Raw genomic sequence first — 21,024 nt, forward strand, 5'->3', positions numbered from 1 at the left:
ACCAGTGAGATATACCTGCTGGAGCGCAGACTACGGGTGGGTGTTGTTATGGTGACCAGTGAGCTAAGATAAGACGGGGATTTGCCTAGAAGTGATTTATAGATGACCTGGAGCCAGTGGGTTTGGCGACGAATATGTAGTGAGGGCCAGCCAACAAGAGCGTACAGGTCACAATGGTGGGTAGTATATGGGGCTTTAGTGACAAAACGGATGGCACTGTGATAGACTACATCCAAATTTGCTTGCTGAGTAGTGTGTTGGAGGCTATTTTGTAAATGACATCGCCGAAGTCAAGGATCGGTAGGATAGTCAGTTTTATGAGGGCATGTTTGGCAACATGAGTGAAGGAGGCTTTGTTGCGAAATAGGAAGCAGATTCTAGATGTAACTTTTGATTGGAGATGCTTAAAAATACATATTTGTAAAGACAAGATTACATTGACAATAGTCTGATGGGTTAAAATATGATCACTTAATGAGAGAACAGGGTGTGCAGCCTGAGGCAAGGAACAGAGCGCAATATCTTTTTGCATCTTTTTCAAATAGTTAATAGCCTATACAGTAGTCGCATCATCCAGCCCATATATGTTTGGATTTCTAAGACCTAAGGTTTGTATCATTCACAACTACATTTGCCAAATAACTCAATCTAGCGTATAGGACCTGTTTCAAATGATCACTGTTATGCTCTCCTCTTATGCGCAGTCCCTCCGGAATGGGAAACATATTATTTCAATTTTACACAGCTAAAGTTCAATTATATATTTTTTTACAATACAATCATTGAATATATAATAATGGCATCTGCATATCTTGTCTGCTAAATGAACTAGCCTACAGCCTATGGCATGGCGCATAGACAAATAGCATAAAGTAGGCTGACTCATATTAGGTTCTTCTAAAATACAGTACATTTTCTTCATATTGTAATGTTTCTTTAGACCTGCCTAAAATGTACCCCACACATACAATTATCTGTAAGGTCCCTCAGTCGACCAGTGAATTTCAAACACAGATTAAACCACAAAGACCAGGGAGGTTTTCCAGTGCCTCACAAAGAAGGGCACCTATTGGTAGATGGGTGTAAAAAAAAAAAAAAAAAAGACGACATTGAATATACCTAAAGCAGACATTGAATATCCCTTTGAGCATGGTGAAGTTATTAATTACACTTTGGATGGTGTATCAATACACCCAGGTCACTACAAAGATACAGGCATCCTTCCTAACTCAGTTGCCGGAGAGGAAGGAAACCACAGGTATTTCACCATAAGGCCAATAATGACTTTAAAACAAAGTTTAATGGCTGTGATAGGAGAAAACTGAGGATGGATCAACAGCATTGTAGTTACTCCACAATACTAACCTAAATGACAGAATGAAAAGAAGGAACCCTGTACAGAATAAACATATTTCAAAACATGCATCCTGTTTACAATAAGGTACTAAAGTAAAACTGCTAAAAATGTGGCAAGAAATAAACTTCATGTCCTGAATACAAAGCGTTATATTTGGGTCAAATCCAACACAACACATCACTGAGTACCACTCTTTATATTTTCAAGCATGGTGGTGACTGCATCATGTTATGGGTATGCTTGTCATCAGCAAGGACTAGGGAGGTTTTTTAGGATAAAAATAAACGGAATAGAGCTATTCAGAGGCAAAATCCTAGGTTCAGTCTGCTTTCCAACACTGGGAGACAAATTCACCTTTCAGCAGGACAATTACCTAAAACACAAGGCCAAATATACACTGGAATTTCTTACGAAGAAGACATTGAATGTTCCTGAGTGGCCTAGCTACATTTTTTACTTAAATCGTCTTGAAATTCTATGGCAAGACTTGACAATGGCTGTCTAGCAATGATCAACAACCTACCTGACAGAGCTTGAAGAATACTTTTAAGAATAATGTGCACATATTGTTGTACAATCCAGGTGTGCAAAGACCTTCAAGACTTACCCAGAAAGACTGACAGCTGTAATCGCTGCCAAAGGCGATTATAACATGTATTGACTCAGGGGTGTGAATACTTATGTAAATGAGATATTTCTGTATTTCATTTCCAATAACTTTGCAAACATTTCTATAAAATTTGCAAAAATTTCAAAAAACCTGTTTTTGCTTTGTCATTATGGGGTGGTATTGTGTGTAGATTGATGAGGACATTTTTTTTATTTAAACAATTTTAGATTAAGGCTGTAACGTAACAAAATGTGGAAAAAGTCAAGGGGTCTGAATACTTTCCAAATACACTGTATATAATTTTTCCTCCGAAAACTTGGTGGGCCAAATAAAAATCACCCGCTGGCCAAATTCGCCAGTTGGGGAACACTGATTTACGGCTATTCAAAATCTACTTTTTTTATACAATACATTTTTCTCATCAAGAGAAGAAAGGTTATGTAGCCTATTACGTATTTAAGTGTTTGTATTATGTTTGTATCATTCAGTTCTCAGTTGTTTTTTTGTTAGTTTTTTACGTTATCTTTGCTTGTTTATAAGATTGCAAACTTTTTAGGCTATTTATATTCAACTATCAAGTTTTTGGTCACAGAGAGACAGATAAACATCTTCATTCTATGTTTAGCTGAGATTTTCTGTATGTAAAGTGACACGGGAGGGCAGACGGTGATCTAACGATGCCCTTAGCTGTTCTATGAGTGGTCAGAGGCAGCGTTAGATTACTAGTGATTTCAAGTGCAGCTTCAATAAAGACTGTTTTGGGTTAAAGCTTGGACATTTTAAGATGCTCTTAAGAAGGTTCTAACGATGAACTTAGCCTTAAGATGCTTTTGGGAAACTGGGCCCAAAGCTGATAAAGAGTGATGGAGACGAGGTAGAGAGAGGTGACGCTCTAGCAGGGGCCGTTCTGTCTGTGTTGGCTACTGTGAGTGTGACCGAGTGACACGGGGAGCAGTGAGGAGGGAGCGAGAGACGAGACAGCAACCAACCAAGCCTACAAATACCTAGGTGTCTGGTTAGACCGTAAACTCTCCTTTCAGACTCACATTAAGCATCTCCAATCCAAAGTTAAATCTAGAATTGGCTTCCTATTTTGCAACAAAGCCTCCTTCACTCATGCTGCTAAACATGCCCTCGTAAAACTGACTATCCTACCGATCCTTGACTTCAGCAATGTAATTTACAAAATAGCTTCCAACACTCTACTCAGCAAATTGGATGTAGTCTATCACAGTGCCATCAGTTTTGTCACCAAAGCCCCATATACTAACCACCATTGTGACCTGTACGCTCTCGTTGGCTGGCCCTCACTACATATTCGTCGCCAAACCCACTGGCTCCAGGTCATCTATAAATCACTTCTAGGCAAATCCCCGTCTTATCTTAGCTTACTGGTCACCATAGCAACACCCACCCGTAGTATGCGTTCCAGCAGGTATATCTCACTGGTCATCCCCAAAGCCAACACCTCCTTTGGCCGCCATTCCTTCCAGTTCTCTGCTGCAAATGACTGGAACGAACTGCAAAAATCTCTGAAGCTGGAGACACTTATCTCCCTCACTAACTTTAAGCATCAGTTGTCAGAGCAGCTTACCGATCACTGCACCTGTACACAGCCCATTTGTAATTAGCCCACCCAACTACCTCATCCCTATATTGTTATTTACATTGTTATTTATTTTGCTCATTTGCACCCCAGTATCTCTATTTGCACATCATCTTCTACACATCTATCACTCCAGTGTTAATACTAAATTGTAATTATTTTGCACTATGGCCTATTTATTGCCTTACCTCCATAACTTACTACATTTGCACACACTTTATATAGATTTTCTATTGTGTTATTGACTGTACGTTTTGTTTATTCCATATGTAACTCTGTGTTGTTTTTACCGCACTGCTTTGCTTTATCTTGGCCAGGTCGCAGTTGTAAATGAGAACTTCTTCTCAACTGGCTTACCTGGTTAAATAAAGGTGAAAATTTTTTATAAATAAAATAACCTTGTGCTATAGTAGACTACTAGCTGCCATAGCTAACGTTAGGTTATCCAATATGATTACGTAGTGCCTGTCTTGACTGCATCAAACCGGGAGAAGCCAGTTAAGCTAGCTAGCTTGGCTAATTGAGGCTGCATGCGCTTTCTCGTCCTACACAGTTAGAAACAACAACATTCAGAATATTAAATAGCAGCCTACCTGTTGGCTCTTGGCCGTTGTAGCCTATCCTTCTCCTTTAACTTTAATTCCGTTATTTTAATGCCATCTTCCATTGATTAGGTCTCTCCTAACATTTGCCACACACAGAGGCTCTATCACTATAGCCTATTGCAGCTTTGATGACTTATGATTGGACAACAACAACAAGCTACAAGAGCCACTCTCGTGAAAAGCAAGAGCCAGCAGCCTTATGATACATATATTTCTCTCCCTCTTTCTACTGCAGCAGTCACACTCGGATCTGTATGGGTCCTTCCGGACAAATCAGTAAAAATTACACATTCCCAATACCAATGACAATCATATCAGACCCGACAATATTTAGAATTCTGAATCCGGACCTGCTCGGGTCCCAGATCGGGTTTCGGGTATTCAGGTACAGGTGGATCCGTGAAGCCCTCTACTCAGGGGCTTCGCTTCACCATAATATGGGACAGAGGACGCTGCTCTATTTACCCTTATTTTGGGTTGCAGAATCTCCCAAACATTCCCAAAAGTACACTGGAATAAAAGAAGAAGCTTCCCCTACCATTGTTAGAGTATTACATTTACTAGACTGTTTATCAAATGTTTCAGCTTGGCTGTTCTGTGTGTCTGCCGGTCTAGAGTGTCATCACTCTAGGCAGAGGACAGGGATGGCAGTCTGTCCCTACAGTCAGCCGTTCAGTACTGGGCACAGCTATCTGTCTGTGGTCCTTCATTTGAGCAGTCCCTTCAACTAATCTTCCACAAGTACACAGCAAGAGTGGCTGAAGTTATTTATAATAAAGGGACAATCTGGGTTTCAAAAACAACAAAGTGCTCCACTTGTTTAGGTAAACAGCTGAGGGATGGGGTTGGAGAAATGTAATCACGCTCAAATTCATAGACCATCTATGAGATCAAAATGTTTTGAAGCTATACAGTGTTTGTTTACGATTACATTGCTTACAAACAATGGGGCAAAACAAAAGTATATTTTGGGTTCTGATCGAGTACATGCATTCATAAGTTCTATTCTTTAAGACCAAATGGCAAGGCCTATATATCATTAATCAAAAGTTTTTTTTAAATGGATGTACCAATTCCAGATTGCTATAGGCCTAGTGCTCGTTTCGTTTTGTAAACATCAAGTAAATACATGTTAGTTTGTTGACAGTCTCGGCATCTAGGCTACAAATCATCTGTACAACAATCCAAATATAATGGGGCAAACAGCCCTTGTCATACTTAAGAGATCATGATGGGGCGCGCAAACACACACACAGTTGTCACACTCACCTTGGGAAAATCTGAAATGGCACCATATGTGATTCTGGCCAAAAGTAGTGCACTACATAGGGAGTAGGGTGCTTTTTTCAACTCAGCTCATTTTGGACAAAGCCCTCGTCTTAGGCGACTTACAGAACCAATGATGTCACACACACAAACTCACCTTGTCATACTTGGAGATGATGTCAGCCCGTTCCTCTGCTATCACTGTCTCGATGTCCTTCTTCATGTCAAAATCTGAAGGGAGAGGGGAAAGAGAAGAGATGAGTTTTACCACAATTCAACATTGGATCATTCATAATAGGCATGATTAAACATAGCATAACAACGTAACGCAACACAAAACACCCGAATCACAGAGAGAGTCTAGTGCTGTTGCCTCTTCTATTCTTAGTTCCTACCAGCCTAATAAGACATCTAAAGTGGTTCTCTGAGCCACTCATCCTCATCACTAGCACCAAGCCAAACAACAGGGCTTTGACGATACCAGTGTATTTTCCATGGCAAAAATGAAACACGAAGCAGACCAAACTCGTTGGTCCTATAAAAACCTGCTGTCTGTAAAATATTGTGTGCTATAGCTTGAAAATAAATAAATGGACTGGATGACAACATAATGTTTAGGGCTGTTTTCCTAAAGTAGTTAAATTTGCTTCATGTTTTGTTTCCTTGCAACAATACTAACAAGTATCGCGATACTGGTATCGTCACAACCCTACCAGTATGAGGTTCAAACGTCATGGATCAGATCAACCAATCAAGCAACTGATCGATCAAGGTCGTCTATAGGCTATATCATCATTAGTCACTGTCCTACATACTCGTTAAAACTTAAAGACACCTAATTGCCAAAAGAAAGTACAAGATAGCCGTATGTGGCACATCCTATGAGCAAGCAAAGTAGCAAACCATATAGGGCCTAGTTCACAACTATGTATTAAGGAGACCACTTAAACCTGTTATTTTTGGTATTTCTCACTGCCTACTATCCTATCATGTAAAGTTCTTCTGTTCAGTTTAAAATTAGGACCAGCAAATAGATGGTCAACCACAAGCAAATCCAGTACTCACAGCTTAAGTTCACACATCAACTAGGCTAGGTCTGGAGAAGGGAGCTGGAGCAGGCATATAGTATACTGTATAGTATACTGTACTGGACAAACACCAAACTGTAGGCAACAGTCCTATGCACAACAGTTAGCAATATCGATAACTTTTACTACTAGCCTTGCTTCGTGCCACAAAGATGGTGAAAGAAACAATAGTTGGTCTACATTATCTCCAGTCTTCACCTGCTCTGATGATGTATAAGGTCTACATAGCATAGTGACAGAGCAGACTGTGGTGAAAATCACTTTGGCCTATTTAGGGAAAGATGGTTTCCCTAAAACAAAGTGTTGTTAGTAATAATAGAGTTAGACTATAGTGAGAATATCATATTATGTGAAGCCCTTATCAGAGTCCCTTTGGTTCCACACCGTGGAGCCGCTGCGAGATATGGGTCAGAAATCGTACTTCAATACAGGGATGGGATATGCCACTGTACAGTCGTGGTCAAAAGTTTTGAGAATGACAAGTATTGGTCTTCACAAAGTTTGCTGCTTCAGTGTTTTTAGATATTTTTGTCAGATGTTACTATGGTATACTGAAGTATAATTACAAGCATTCCATAAGTGTCAAAGGCTTACATGAAGTTTATGCAAAGAGTCAATATTTGCAGTGTTGACCCTTCTTTTTCAAGACCTCTGCAATCCGCCCTGGCATGCTGTCAATTAACTTCTGGGCCACATCCTGACTGATGGCAGCCCATTCTTGCATTATCAATGCTTGGAGTTTGTCAGAATTTGTGGGGTTTTGTTTGTCCACCCGCCTCTTAAGGATTGACCACAAGTTCTCAATGGGATTAAGGTCTGGGGAGTTTCCTGGCCATGGACCCAAAATGTCGATGTTTTGTTCCCCGAGCTACTTAGTTATCACTTTTGCCTTATGGAAAGGTGCTCCATCATGCTGGAAAAGGCATTGTTCGTCACCAAACTGTTCTTGGATGGTTGGGAGAAGTTGCTCTCGGGGGATGTGTTGGTACCCTTCTTTATTCATGGCTCAAGTCTTTGCCTCACTGTGCGTGCAGATGCACTCGCACCTGCCTGCTGCCATTCCTGAGCAAGCTCTGCACTGGTGGTGCCCCGATCCCGCAGCTGAATCAACTTTAGGAGACGGTCCTGGCGCTTGCTGGACTTTCTTGGGAGCCCTGAAGCCTTCTTCACAACAATTGAACCTCTCTCCTTGAAGTTCTTGATGATCTGATAAATGGTTGATTTAGGTGAAATATTACTAGCAGCAATATACTTGCCTGTGAAGCCCTTTTTGTGCAAAGCAATGATGACGGCACGTGTTTCCTTGCAGGTAACAATGATTTCAAGCACCACCCTCCTTTTAAAGCTTCCAGTCTGTTATTCTAACTCAATCAGCATGACAGAGTGATCTCTAGCCTTGTCCTCGTCAACACTCTCACCTGTGTTAACGAGAGAATCACTGACATGATGTCAGCTGGTCCTTTTGTGGCAGGGCTGAAATGCAGTGGAAATGTTTTTTGGGGGATTAAGTTCATTTTCATGGCAAAGAGGTACTTTGCAATTAATTGCAATTCATCTGATCACTCTTCATAACATTCTGGAGTACCGTATTTTCCGCACTATAAGGCGCACCGGAGTATAAGCCGCAGCAGCTAAATTGAATGATGTGTACATATATAAGCCGCACTGGACTATAAGCCGCAGGTGTTTTAATGTTTAATTACCATATGTAAGGGTTCGTGCACAGAGGGGATTGTCGGGAAAGAGATGGCTGCTTGAGGAAGCTCCCATTTATTAACATTTCAACAAACAAGTTGCATATTTGCATAACATATTCAAGTGTTACCATTTAGTGCAATAGTAGCTACAGAACATATACTGTGCTGTGTAAACTGTACTGTATCACATAGCGTTTCAGACACACAAACTTTTCAACACTGCTCTCGTTCTGTCTCTCGTACCACTCTCGGTTCCACTTTTACTTTTGCGCGCTACCTGTCTCACTCTTTTCCGGCCTCCAGCTTTTCCTGCTGGAGCCCGCCGCTTAAAGATGGGGGGCGCGGACCAGTCATAGAGCCCATAGAGTTAAAGTTGGTGGACTGTAACCTGTAAAATCCATATATTTAGGAGGTCTTCTAGTGGCCGTTAGCTGTAAAAATCCATAGATTAGCCGCACCGTTATATAAGCCGCAGGGTCGAAAAATTTGAAAAAAGGCGCGGCTTATAGTCCGAAAATTACGGTATATGCAAATTGCCATCATAAAAACTGAGGCAGCAGACTTTGTGAAAATTAATATTTGAGTCATTCAAAACTTTTGACCACGACTGTACTTCAAAATGTTACCTTTATCCACACAGCTCCATCGAGAAGATTGAAATACTGCTAGTTTTCCTGGAAATCTGCCCTTTTCGTCCTCATGCTAGCCAGCAGTAGCCACAGCATGCATTTGCATAAATTAACATGGGTTAAATGAGAACCATAGGAATACAGGAGGTAGCTTTTGTAAATGGTCCTGCTTCTTGGCCAATTAAGCTACAAGACCAACTTTAAAACATTCAGGCTATTCTAACTTCAAATTCTTTAAAATCTTTATCAACTACTAACTATACACATTTGCATAAATAACTAACCAACAGTAACGCTTGAACCGTTCAAGCTAGAGACACCAAACCAACGTTCACATGTTCAGGCTATCTTATCCAATCAATCAATCATTCCATCTATCTACTTTTTCCAACTATTACCAGTCACTACCATTACTACTGCAGTTACTACCACTACTATAACACAACCATAACTTATATCACAACCATAAATACTTTAACAGCTAGCAAGAACACCACATTTTCTAGTTGTAATAATTGTTTTGTTAGGAATGAAAAGCTGACTGAAGACTGGACGGCCGGGCATTCGTGCAGTTGAGTCCATTTCTGTGGTAACATGGACTCTTAATAACGTGATTAAACTTGTGCTCCTTGCTAAAACAAGCAAGGTGTTGTAGCAAATTAGTCTTCGGTTGCCTTTAGGCAATGCCCCCCTCCCTGCAGCAGCACGTAGAAATATAATGAATATTCGATTTCTATGGCAGCAAGCAGTCAGGAGCGGAGGAGAGGAGAAAATGTGAGTCTTTAAAACATTTGTATATGTTTTGCTGTTATGGTGACCACGGTAATTTGGCTCACCAATAACCGTCATCCAAAATTCCATGACCATCACCGCCCTAACAAATGAGCTAGGCTCAGACACCCTAGTCTATGATTAGCCTCCATAAAAACTATTGATAATAGTAAAGTAAAATAGTCTCTTCTCCTTATCTGGAGCTGTGTCAAGCGTCTCAGATTATGAGTGCCGATGTAGGATCAGGACCCTCCTGTCCATGTAATCTTGTTCATTGTAATCTAAAAGGCAAAACTGATTCTAAAATCATCACTCCTACGCTGATATGCTTGATTGCTTACATACAGCCCCTGGCCATCAATCTCAATACTGTTTTCTTATATAACAGTTTGCCTAAGCAATGACATGAGCTAGCCTGTAAAATATGAAAATCATAAAGACAAGTGAACAACCAAAGCACATCAAGTGACACAGCCAACATATTTTCTAAGCTCGTGTTCATTAGGACACACAACAGAAAACTTTAAACATGTTTTGCAACAGAAAGCAAAAATGAGCATTTCTTATTGGACAAGTCTAGGTAAGTCCCAACCTATTTTGGTCCGTTGTCTTCTGTTTGGTGCCTAATGAACACGGCCCACCAGGTCCTAAAGCACGTGCCACAGCCATATTCTTATCTAAGCTCCAGGCCCTCTCTAGGTCTGAGCTGTTTTTATCATCTTGGGGTGGCTAGGTTGTGTTAAAGGTCCAATACAGCCACTATCTCAATATCAAATAATTTCTGAGTAACATTCTTTTCAAATTAAAATGGTCAAAAAGAAACAAAAATAGCTTCTTAGCAAAGAGCAATTTCTCAAGCAAGAAGTTTGCTAGGAGTGAGGGGCCTAATTGGACGAGCCTAATGGGAGGGATATGTAACCTGAAAACTAGCTGTTATTGGCAGAAAGATTTGAAACTCTTTGTTATTGGTTTATTAACTTATATCGCCTGGTGATGTCGCCAGGCAGGCCAAAACTCCATCCCACCAAAATATGCTTAAATTTCAGGCAGTCTTTTCAAACAGCTCTTACACTAAAACGGCATTAACATAATTTTCACAATTTCACAGTATTATTGCAACCTCAGTGTGGAAATATATACTGAACAAAAATATGAACACAACATGTAAAGTGTTGGTCCCATGTTTCATGAGCTGAAATAAAGATCCAAGAAATTTTCCATATACACAAAAAGCTTATTTCTCTCATATTATGTGCACAAATTTGTTAGTGGTCCTCTGTAGCTCAGCTGGTAGAGCACGGCGCTTGTAACGCCAGGGTAGTGGGTTCGAACCCCGGGACCACCCATACACAAAAATGTATGCACGCATGACTGTAAGTCGCTTTGGATAAAAGCGTCTGCTAAATGGCATATTATTATTATTATTATTTACATCCCTATTAGTGAGCATTTCTCCTTTGCCAAGATAATCCATCCACCTCACAGGTGTGGCATATCAAGAAGCTGATTAAACAGCATGATCATTACACAGGTGCACTTTGTTCTGGGGACAATAAAAGGCCACTCAAATGTGCAGTTTTGTCACACAAACACCATGCCACAGATGTCTCAAGTTTTGACGGAGTGTGCAATTGGCATGCTGACTGCAGGAATGTCCAACAGAGCTGTTGCCAGATAATTGAATGTTCATTTCTCTACCATAAGCCACCTCCAATGTCGTTTTAGAGAATTTGGCAGTACGTCCAACCGGCCTCACAACCGCAGACCACATGTAACCACTCCAGCCCACGACCTCCACATCTGGCTTCTTCACCTGCTGGATCGTCTGAGACCAGCCACCCGGACAGTTGATGAAACTGAGGAGTATTTCTGCCTGTAATAAAGACCTTTTGTGGGGGGAAAAAATCATTCTGATTGGCTGCGCCCCTGTCCAATCATGTGATATCCATAGATTAGGGTCTAATGAATTTATTTAAATTGATTGATTTCCTTATATGAACTGTAACTCAGTCAAATCGTTGAAATTGTTGCGTTAATTTTTGTTCAGTATATATAAAACACAGGAAAATAAAGTTTTTGACTGCACTGGGCCTTTAAAAAGCCTGTTTCCTGTGTTATGACCCTCAGACTGCTGATAATATTGTGTTTGGTCAGGAAGAGAAGGAAACACCACCGCCACTCCTTCAACACAAGGGATGATGGTGTTGTTGGTGACTGGGACTAATATTTACGTGAGGCTAGTGGGGGGGAAAATTAAGTAAGTGTCCCCTACTGAACAGGATCTCAGGTCACAAAGTGCACTGCGGGCTAGTTTATTTTGTATCTTTAAGTGCGTACGTGCACTTGCGTGTGTGTTTGCGTGTAGTCAGCACAGCCACTGAGCAGCCAGGTCAAATTAGGTCCAACACTGTCATTATTTTGTCTGTGAATCACTCGCAAAAGCTGAGTTACACCCTCTTTGTCGGTAGAGTCAAAGCATGATGGCTTATGATCAATTCAAAGCGCCTGGCTTTACTAGGTTCTTCTTTTCAAGTGGTGACTCCGGGTGATCAGCATAGTACGAAACAGAAGATAGACTAATCGAGAAGAACAAGTGAATCAGCAGAAGCAGCAGGGGAGGTAGAGATGAGTGGGCGAGATGAAACTCTACTTAACTACCATCCATGCACTTGGAAAACTGTTACAGTGAGGGAGTGAAATTATTTTTGAAATGCTTTGGCAATATTTGCAGACTGTACTACGTGCATATAAAGTACTCTTAATCAAAAAATTGTTTGAGAGATTGCGAGGGCGAGAGAGAGGTTAGAAAAAGAAAGGGTGTATGGGAGAGTGAAAAAGAGAGGAGATATTGATGTAGAGTGGCCGACTCTTTTCTCTGTGTATATCAATGACGTCGCTCTTGCTGCTGGTGACTCTCAGATCCACCTCTACGCAGACGACACCATTTTGTATACATCTGGCCCTTCATTGGACACTGTGTTAACAAACCTCCAAACGAGCTTCAATTCCATACAACACTCCTTCAGTAGCCTCCAACTGCTCTTAAACACTAGTAAAACTAAATGCATGCTCTTCAACCGAACGCTGCTTGCACCCGCCCACCCGACTAGAATCACTACTCTCGACGGGTCTGACCTAGAGTATGTGGACAACTACAAATATCTAGGTGTCTGGTTAGACTGTAAACTCTCCTTCCAGACTCACATTAAGAATCTCCAATCCAAAGTTAAATCTAGAATCGGTTTCCTATTTCGCAACAAAGCCTCCTTCACTCATGCTGCCAAACATGCCCTCGTAAAACTGACTATCCTACCGATCCTTGACTTCGGCGATGTCATTTACAAAATAGCCTCCAACACTCTACTCAGCAAATTGGATGTAGTCTATCACAGTGCCATCCGTTTTGTCTCCAAAGCCCCATATAATACCCACCACTATGACCTGTACGCTCTTGTTGGCTGGTCCTCACTACATATTCGGTCGCCAAACCCACTGGCTCCAGGCCATCTATAAATCACTGCTAGGCAAATCCCCGCCTTATCTTAGCTCATTGGTCACCATAGCAACACCCACCCGTAGTCTGCGCTCCAGCGGGTATATCTCACTGGTCATCCCCAAAGCCAACACCTCCTTTGGCCGCAATTCCTTCCAGTTCTCTGCTGCCAATGACTGGAACAAATTGCAAAATCTCTGAAGCTGGAGACACTTATCTCCCTCACTAACTTTAAGCATCAGTTGTCAGAGCACCTTACCGATCACTGCACCTGTACACAGCCCATCTGAAATTAGCCCGCCCAACTACCTCATCCCTATATTGTTATTTATTTTGCTCATTTGTACCCCAGTATCTCTATTTGCACATCATCTCTTGCACATCTATCATTCCAGTGTTAATACTAATTGTAATTATTTTGCACTATAGCCTATTTTATTGCCTTACCTCCATAACTTGCTAAATTTGCACACTGTATATTATATGTATTTCTGTTGTATTTTTGACTTTGTTTTGTTTTACCCCATATGTAACTCTGTGTTGTTTTTAATCGCACTGCTTTGCTTTATCTTGGCCAGGTCGCAGTTGTAAATGAGAACTTGTTCTCAACTGGTTTACCTGGTTAAATAAAGGTGAAATAAAAAAAAAAAAATAAAAATAAAAAAAATAAAAATAAAGAGTGCGAGCAAAAGGCCTATTCAAATCAGTGGTAAGTGTGGTAGGCACTTTACACAAAATAGGGAGGGAGATAGGAAACCTTCATAGTAGCCTTTGTATATGGGTGATTCCATGTAAAAGTCAACCTGACCATGCACAAATAAAGTGAGTAATTTCCAATTACCAAGCACGTTCAAAATTATCCTTAAGATCAATATCAGGGGTGTCAAACTCATTCCCTGGAGGGCCTAGTGTCTGCTGGTTTTTGTTTTTTCCTTTCAATTAAGCCCTAGACAACCAGGTGAGTGGAGTTCCGCACTAATTAGTGACCTTAATTCATCAATCAAGTACAAGGGAGGAGCGAAAACCCGCACACACTCGGCCCTCTGTGGAATAAGTTTGACACGTGATCTATATGTTGGAGTTCAGGCTTTATTAGTTTATGTAGAAAATGTAATGAATTTTGACCATTACAGAGTAGGTGGCCAAATCACAAAAACATATCTTCAGTCAATCATATTTCATGGCTTTTAGAAAGGGCTCACTGAGCTTTTCTCCACTCACATCTGTCACCCCAGTATTAGTTATGAAGATGAGATGTTATTGTAGCAATACAGACCAAATTGAAGTGTCTTGAGTTTTGTTTGCTTGATCTACAGTATTTTAAAGATAGGGGGGTCACATGACTGGGACAGGCAATGTAACATCCATAATGTGTTTTTTTATGACATTTTTGTAACTTTTGTAAAGTTCTTGAAACTTTCTCTGTAAAGCTGGTCTGTAATTGGTTTCTCTCTTCATTGTCAGTATCCTTTTTCAGCGTTATGATATCTGTAACATCCATACCGGTTGTGGATGTGATGGATATTGAGGTATTAAATCTTAGCTTCAGAAGCTTGTGCATTCAATACATTTTGTGTGTTTGTTCTGTGATGTATTCTTCTGAAATGCATTTTTCATACATTTCGTACAGTTATTTTAGATAGAAAGATGTGTTTATATAGTTCTGGAGTGTCTTTCTCAAATGGAAAGACCCCCAAGATATACTGACTTCATCCAGTATCCAGAAAAGTGGATTGGCAGTACAGGCACATGTATGTATATTGTCTCATTTGCATATTTTGTTTCAATATTTCAAAAAAATTAAAAAAATTAAAAATTATTATACTACTGTCTAATTTCAACTGGTAAAGGTTTATTTTTTTTATTCACTGAACAAAAATAAAAATGCAACAATTTTAAAGATTTTACTAAGTGACCGTTCATATAAGGAAATCAATCAATTGAAATAAATAAATTAGGCCCTAATCTATGGATTTCACATGACTTGGTCACAGATACCTTTAAAAAAAAAGGTAGGGGCGTGGATCAGAAAACCAGTCAGTATCTGGTGTGACCACCATGCCTCATGCAGTGCGATACATCTCCTTCGCAAAGAGTTGTTCTGGCTGTTGATTGTGGCCAGTAGAATGTTATCCAACTCTTCTTGAATGGCTGTGCGAAGTTAATGGATATTGGCGGGAACTGGAACACGCGATTGTAAACGTCAATCCGGAACATCCCAAACATGCTCAATGGGTGACATGTTTGGTGAGTATGCAGGCCAACTGGGACATTTTCAGCTTCCAGAAATTGTGTACAGATCCTTGTGACATGGGCCCGTGCATTATCATGCTGAAACATGAGGCGATGGCGGTGGATGAATGGCACGACAATGGGCCTCAGGATCTCATCACAGTACCTATGTGCATTCAAATTGCCATCAATAAAACGCAATTGTGTTTGTTGTCTGTAGCTTATGCTTGTCGATACCATAACCACAACGCCACCATGGGGCACTCTGTTCACAACATTGACATCAGCAAACCGCTCGCCCACACAATGCCATTCTCAGAGCATGCGCAGAACAGCTGGCAGGCAAATTCACGGTAATTTTCTACCTCTCCGTGTCCCAGTCTGTAATCCCCACGTTTAAGATGACCACCATCATTCCTGTCACCAAGAACTCTAAGGCTTCATGCCACAACGACATGTAATCATGAAGTGCTTTGAGAGGCTGGTTATAGCACAAATTAACTCCACCATCCCAGACCCACTCTAATTTGCATACCGCCCCAACAGATCCATAGATGATCCAACCTCAATTGCTCTCCACACTGCTTTCACCCACCTAGATAAGAGGAATACCTACAGTGAATACGGAAAGTATTCAGACCCCGTGACTTTTTCCACATTTTGTTACGTTACAGCCTTATTCTAAAATGTTCTTCTCATCAATCTACACACATAATGACAAAGCAAAAACAGGTTTTTACACATTTTTGCAAATGTATAAAAACAAAAACGTAAATTTCACATTTACATAAGTATTCAGACCCTTTGCTCAGTACTTTGTTGAAGAACCTTTGGCAGTGATTACAGCCTTGAGTGTTCTTGGGTATGAATGACGCTGCAAGCTTGGCACACCTGTATTTGGGGAGCTTCTCCCATTCTTCTCTGCAGATCCTCTCCCGCTCTGTCAGGTTGGATGCACAGCTGTATTCAGGTCTCTCCAGAGATGTTCAATCGGGTTCAAGTCCGGGCTCTGGCTGGGCCACTGAAGGACATTCAGAGACTTGTCCCGAAGCCACTCCTGCGTGGTCTTGGCTGTGTGCTTAGGGTCGTTGTCCTGTTGGAAGGTGAACCTTCGCCCCAGTCTGGATCAGGTTTTCATCAAGGATCCCTCTTTACTTTGCTCCGTTCATCTTTCCCTCGATCCTGACTACTCTCCCAGTCCCTGCCGCTGAAAAACATCCCCACAGCATGCTGCTGCCACCACCACGCTTCACCATAGGGATGATGCCAGGTTTCCTCCAGACGTCACGCTTGGCATTCAGGCCAAAGAGTTCAATCTTGGTTTCATCAGACCAGAGAGAATCTTGTTTCTCATAGTCAGAGTCCTTTAGGTGCCTTTTGGCAAATTCCTTATGGGGTATTGGCTTTGTCATTATGGGGTATTGTGTGTAGATTGATGAGAATAAAATTAGAATAAGGCTGTAATGTAACAAAATGTGGAAAAAGGGAAGGGGTCTGAATACTTTCCGAATGCAATGTATCTACCTCCATCACTCCAGTATCCCTGCACATTGTAAATATGGTATTGGAACTGACCCTGTATATAGTATGCTTACTTACTTGTGTTCTTCATATCTGTTGTTATTTCTCGTGGGTTTTTCTAGATTTACATTGTTTTTTGATTAATGCATTGTTGGGTTTTGAGTTTGCAAGAAAGACATTTCACTGTACTTGTGCATGTGACATTAAAACTTGAAACACGTGGTCTGAGGTTGTGAGGCCGGTTGGACGTACTGCCAAATTCTCTAAAACGCCATTGGAGGTGGCTTATGGTAGAGAAACATTTTTGAGAAATAAGCTTTTTGTGCGTATGGAACATTTCTGGGATCTTTTATTTCAGCTCATGAAACATGGGACCAACACTTTACATGTTGCGTTTATATTTTTGTTCAGTGGAGAAACCTATTAAACGCCTGGCCTTGTATACCTTTCAGGTTACCTGTAATTATGCAATCCTAAAAGGTACAATGCCTTCTGCTGACGTTTTAAAAACATTCCAAATGACAAAAAAAATATGTGTTATGATACATTTTGATCAAGAAATCTTTAAGATTTTAATGTCTATTTCAGACTTTGTAACATCCATAACTGTTGTTTTTCCTCTCTAAAGTAATAGAAAATAAAACATTCAAAATTATAATTTGTGTTCAGCCAAGCCTTTTCTTTGAAATGTTAATCATGTTTTGACCTAAGACTTACAAACTCAAACTTTTGCTAATATGTTCAGTCTCCCCAAAAAGCTTGTCAATTTCATGTAACATCCATAACGTTTCTTAAAAAACATCTTAAGATTACAGTGCCCAATTTCAGGCACTAGATTTACTGGAAATTACTGATCATGTTTTACATGCCTTATTTTACTCATTTTCCACCATTTTATATGTCAGCACACAAAACAACCCAGAGGCTTCTCTGTGGAATAAACGTGTATCTGGCTCCATCCAGTGGTTGGCTGCGTCGTTACAATCCATTTTGTCAGCTCATTGCCACGTCAAAGGGGCGGTCCTTAGAAATGGTGCTCTCCTGTTCAATTTGCTCATGACACAGAAGTCACTGGATTCCTATCAAGCAGGCGGTTCTAAATATAACTTTCATAGCTGTATGATAAAGAATGTGACCTACACAAGCCGTTTTTCTTACACATTTTGACTATCACTAATGTCATGATATTTTGGGTAAAGTAATAAAGGTGAAATATTTTAGGTAGATGTTCCTAAAACTGATTCTAACTATATATAAACATTATAAAGTATGAAAAGGCTATGATACCATCATATTTGTAGAAGGTTAATTATACTTTATTTAGTAGATCATATGGGTTGAAAAGTTGCTTTTTTCTCAGACAAACAATTCCAGGTGAAAGCAAACAATACATTATTCAAAATATTGCCTTCTTACTAGATTGATGAATACAGACATAGCAAAACAGTTAAAAACAGCTGTTAGCTAATTATTTACAAGTCCACTTTTTTGGGGTATACACTCCCCCCAAGGGGTACTATAGACGCATGAAAGTTTCATTTATATTTTGTTTGTCCATTCTGTGAGACCATTCCATTCTGATTTTGCGTGCAGATGCCATGTCCATAATGCTGGAATAGCCCATATATTACCCAGTGCAGAGTAAGAGTGAAAGACATGGGTAAAAGAAAGAGAGAGAGACGTGGAGTGATTTTCTTAACTGTGGCCAAAACACTGATGACATTCAGGTTGCTTGTCTTTCTGCAGGGCAGGGGCCCGAATTACATAATTTCCTGTTGGTGACCGCAGGATCTAAATATGGCATGCAATAGGTCCTAAATGTCCTGTGACGGAATGTTAGCCAATATGACATTTGTTGAGCAGCTCATCAAACTCATGCACATGTTTCTCAGCATATGTATCTGTATGTATAAAAAATAAAAATAAACAGTCTAGGCCTATACCAAGATGCAATGGTTTGAAACTATGACTAATGCCCCTAGCATCACATCTTTAAAGTACATTTATCAAAACTTTAAATCAGACCGTTCAGACTGGTTCCATGCTTTTGGCCTCCTCACCGACGGTTATGGAAATAAAATAACCGTCATAACCGTAAAAAAACATGCGCTCTTAACGTGATAAAACTTTGTTGCTCTTTGCGGAAACAAGCAAGGTTTTGTAGCAAACGTTTCTTCGGTTGCCTAGGCAACACCCCCCTCCCTGCAGCAGCAGCACACATATATAAATATAATTAATAGAACAGGCTTGGAACCTCTAACCCTGGCAATTTGACTGGTTAACTCATGGGTACACTCGCAATGGCTGCCTGGTATTATGATGCAAATCAATTCCATGGTAATATAGAATGTTCATTAAAAATGATACTAACTGATGTGGCTCATACAATGGAATGCATTTTTTGTATTATCAGTTGAGTTGAATCAACAAATCATAGCAAATATTGATGGGTACACTTCTTACTTTGACTTCCTGCTTGGCTCCTCGCAAATGGCCGACAGTCCACCCATTATGCCATCATTGACTTGAATAGGGACGCCCTTCTATTGCAGCACATGCAGTCAGGAGCGGAGGAGAGGAGAAAATGTGCGGTGACCGCGGCCATTTGGCTGTCTAATTACCGTCATTCAAAATTCCATGACTGTCACAGCCCTACCTCCTATCCACTACAATTTAATCATGGGGGCCAAAACCTTCTATTGGCATATCATTACGTTCTACTGGAGATGTGTAACAAGTGGGGAAGGGTGTTTCTCCCTTCTGCATGGCTACCCATAAGGTCATGCTCCCCTGGACGGGGCCTTACAGGAAGTAAACATTTCAGCAGACCGAGTGCAGAGAAAAAAACTGCCAAGCAGCCAGACATTCATAGGTCTGATTAAGGGGCAATTCCTGCATTATGGATATGACATTTGCCCACAAAATCACAAATTAAATGTCTCAGAATGAAGAAACCAAACATAAATTATATCTTTGATGTGTCTATAGTAGCCCTTGGAGGGTGTATATAGGGCTGTTGCGGTGACCGTATTACCGCCACACCGGCAGCCATGAGTCATGACTGCAGTAAAATTCCACGTGACGTGACTCAACGGTCACGGTAATCTCCTCTTATGCACTCTGGACATGCATTGGTAGTACCCAACTCTGGTACTCAGGGCTCTATTGTCCCGCAAACCACTGACATCAATGCAAATGCAATCGAAAATCACATCAAACACTTATCAACACAGAATCGTGCTTTTAAAACTCAGCTCACTGGGATTGATCAATTTGAAGAAGTTCAATAACAGGTTGAAAATGAGTGGTGTTATTTCAAAGCCTAACACAACAAAATAGACAGCACTTTCTAAGGTGATGATTAATTCCAAACACTCATATGCATATTAGAGCTCATGCATACGCATAGGCCTATGAGCCCAAGCATGACAAAAACCCTGAATTAAAATAATGATTGTGCCGTTATACAATACATAGCCGACCACATATTACGCATGGCAGAATTTTTTATTTTTTACTGATTTTAGATTTGGTATATAATTGGTCTAGCCTATACTCCAAAATTAAACAAATTCTAGTAAATCGCCTTTGAGTGTGGACTGTATTATTATTAGGGCTGTCCCTGACCCCCAAAAAATTATTGGTTGACCGAAAGTCGTCTGTTCTTTCGACCAATCGATTGGTCTAAATGTTTTACTGTGTATTTTTCCATATATAGACACGTGATTTAATAAAATCAACTATATATGCATTGAGCTTGTCTGATGCTTTAAGCTCACGGTTTGATGAAATAAGACAAATTACTCAAGAGATCAAGAAAACCAGAGTAAATAAAAAAACCTGTCCCAACCTTCCTCCTCCCGCTCCTACTGGCTTTCTCAGATTCTGCAGTTACTCTCCTGAAGTTGCTGGTAATAGGCTACACGAGGAGTCTGCAAACATTCTCATCTGGAATGCCAATTTATCTTACAATTTCTACTGATCTGCGTGCCAGTTATGGTTTTCATATGCACATTTTCGTGGAACAGTTTCATTTAAATTTATAATAACATCTTCGTATCTCAAAATCATTGTCATGTGGTTAATAAAAATTATATCCAAATCTAAATGAAAATCATCAACCTAAAAAGTAACTTCTATTGTCATTGG

General features: G+C 40.4%; 1 protein-coding gene across 1 annotated transcript in view; it reads right to left on the reverse strand.

Moving 5' to 3' along the window:
* The window catches only part of si:dkeyp-19e1.3 (bromodomain-containing protein 4), a 124,752-nt gene that overhangs the window by 65,174 nt on the left and 38,554 nt on the right, over positions 1-21,024 (reverse strand). The window contains exon 2 of the mRNA XM_041837624.1: positions 5,602-5,675. Within this exon, the coding sequence (XP_041693558.1) occupies positions 5,602-5,667 (66 nt within the window). The 5' untranslated portion in view covers positions 5,668-5,675. The remainder of the gene's footprint in view (positions 1-5,601; positions 5,676-21,024) is intronic.

This window comes from Coregonus clupeaformis, chromosome 19 (genome assembly GCF_020615455.1).
Source record: "Coregonus clupeaformis isolate EN_2021a chromosome 19, ASM2061545v1, whole genome shotgun sequence".
NCBI lineage: Eukaryota > Metazoa > Chordata > Actinopteri > Salmoniformes > Salmonidae > Coregonus > Coregonus clupeaformis.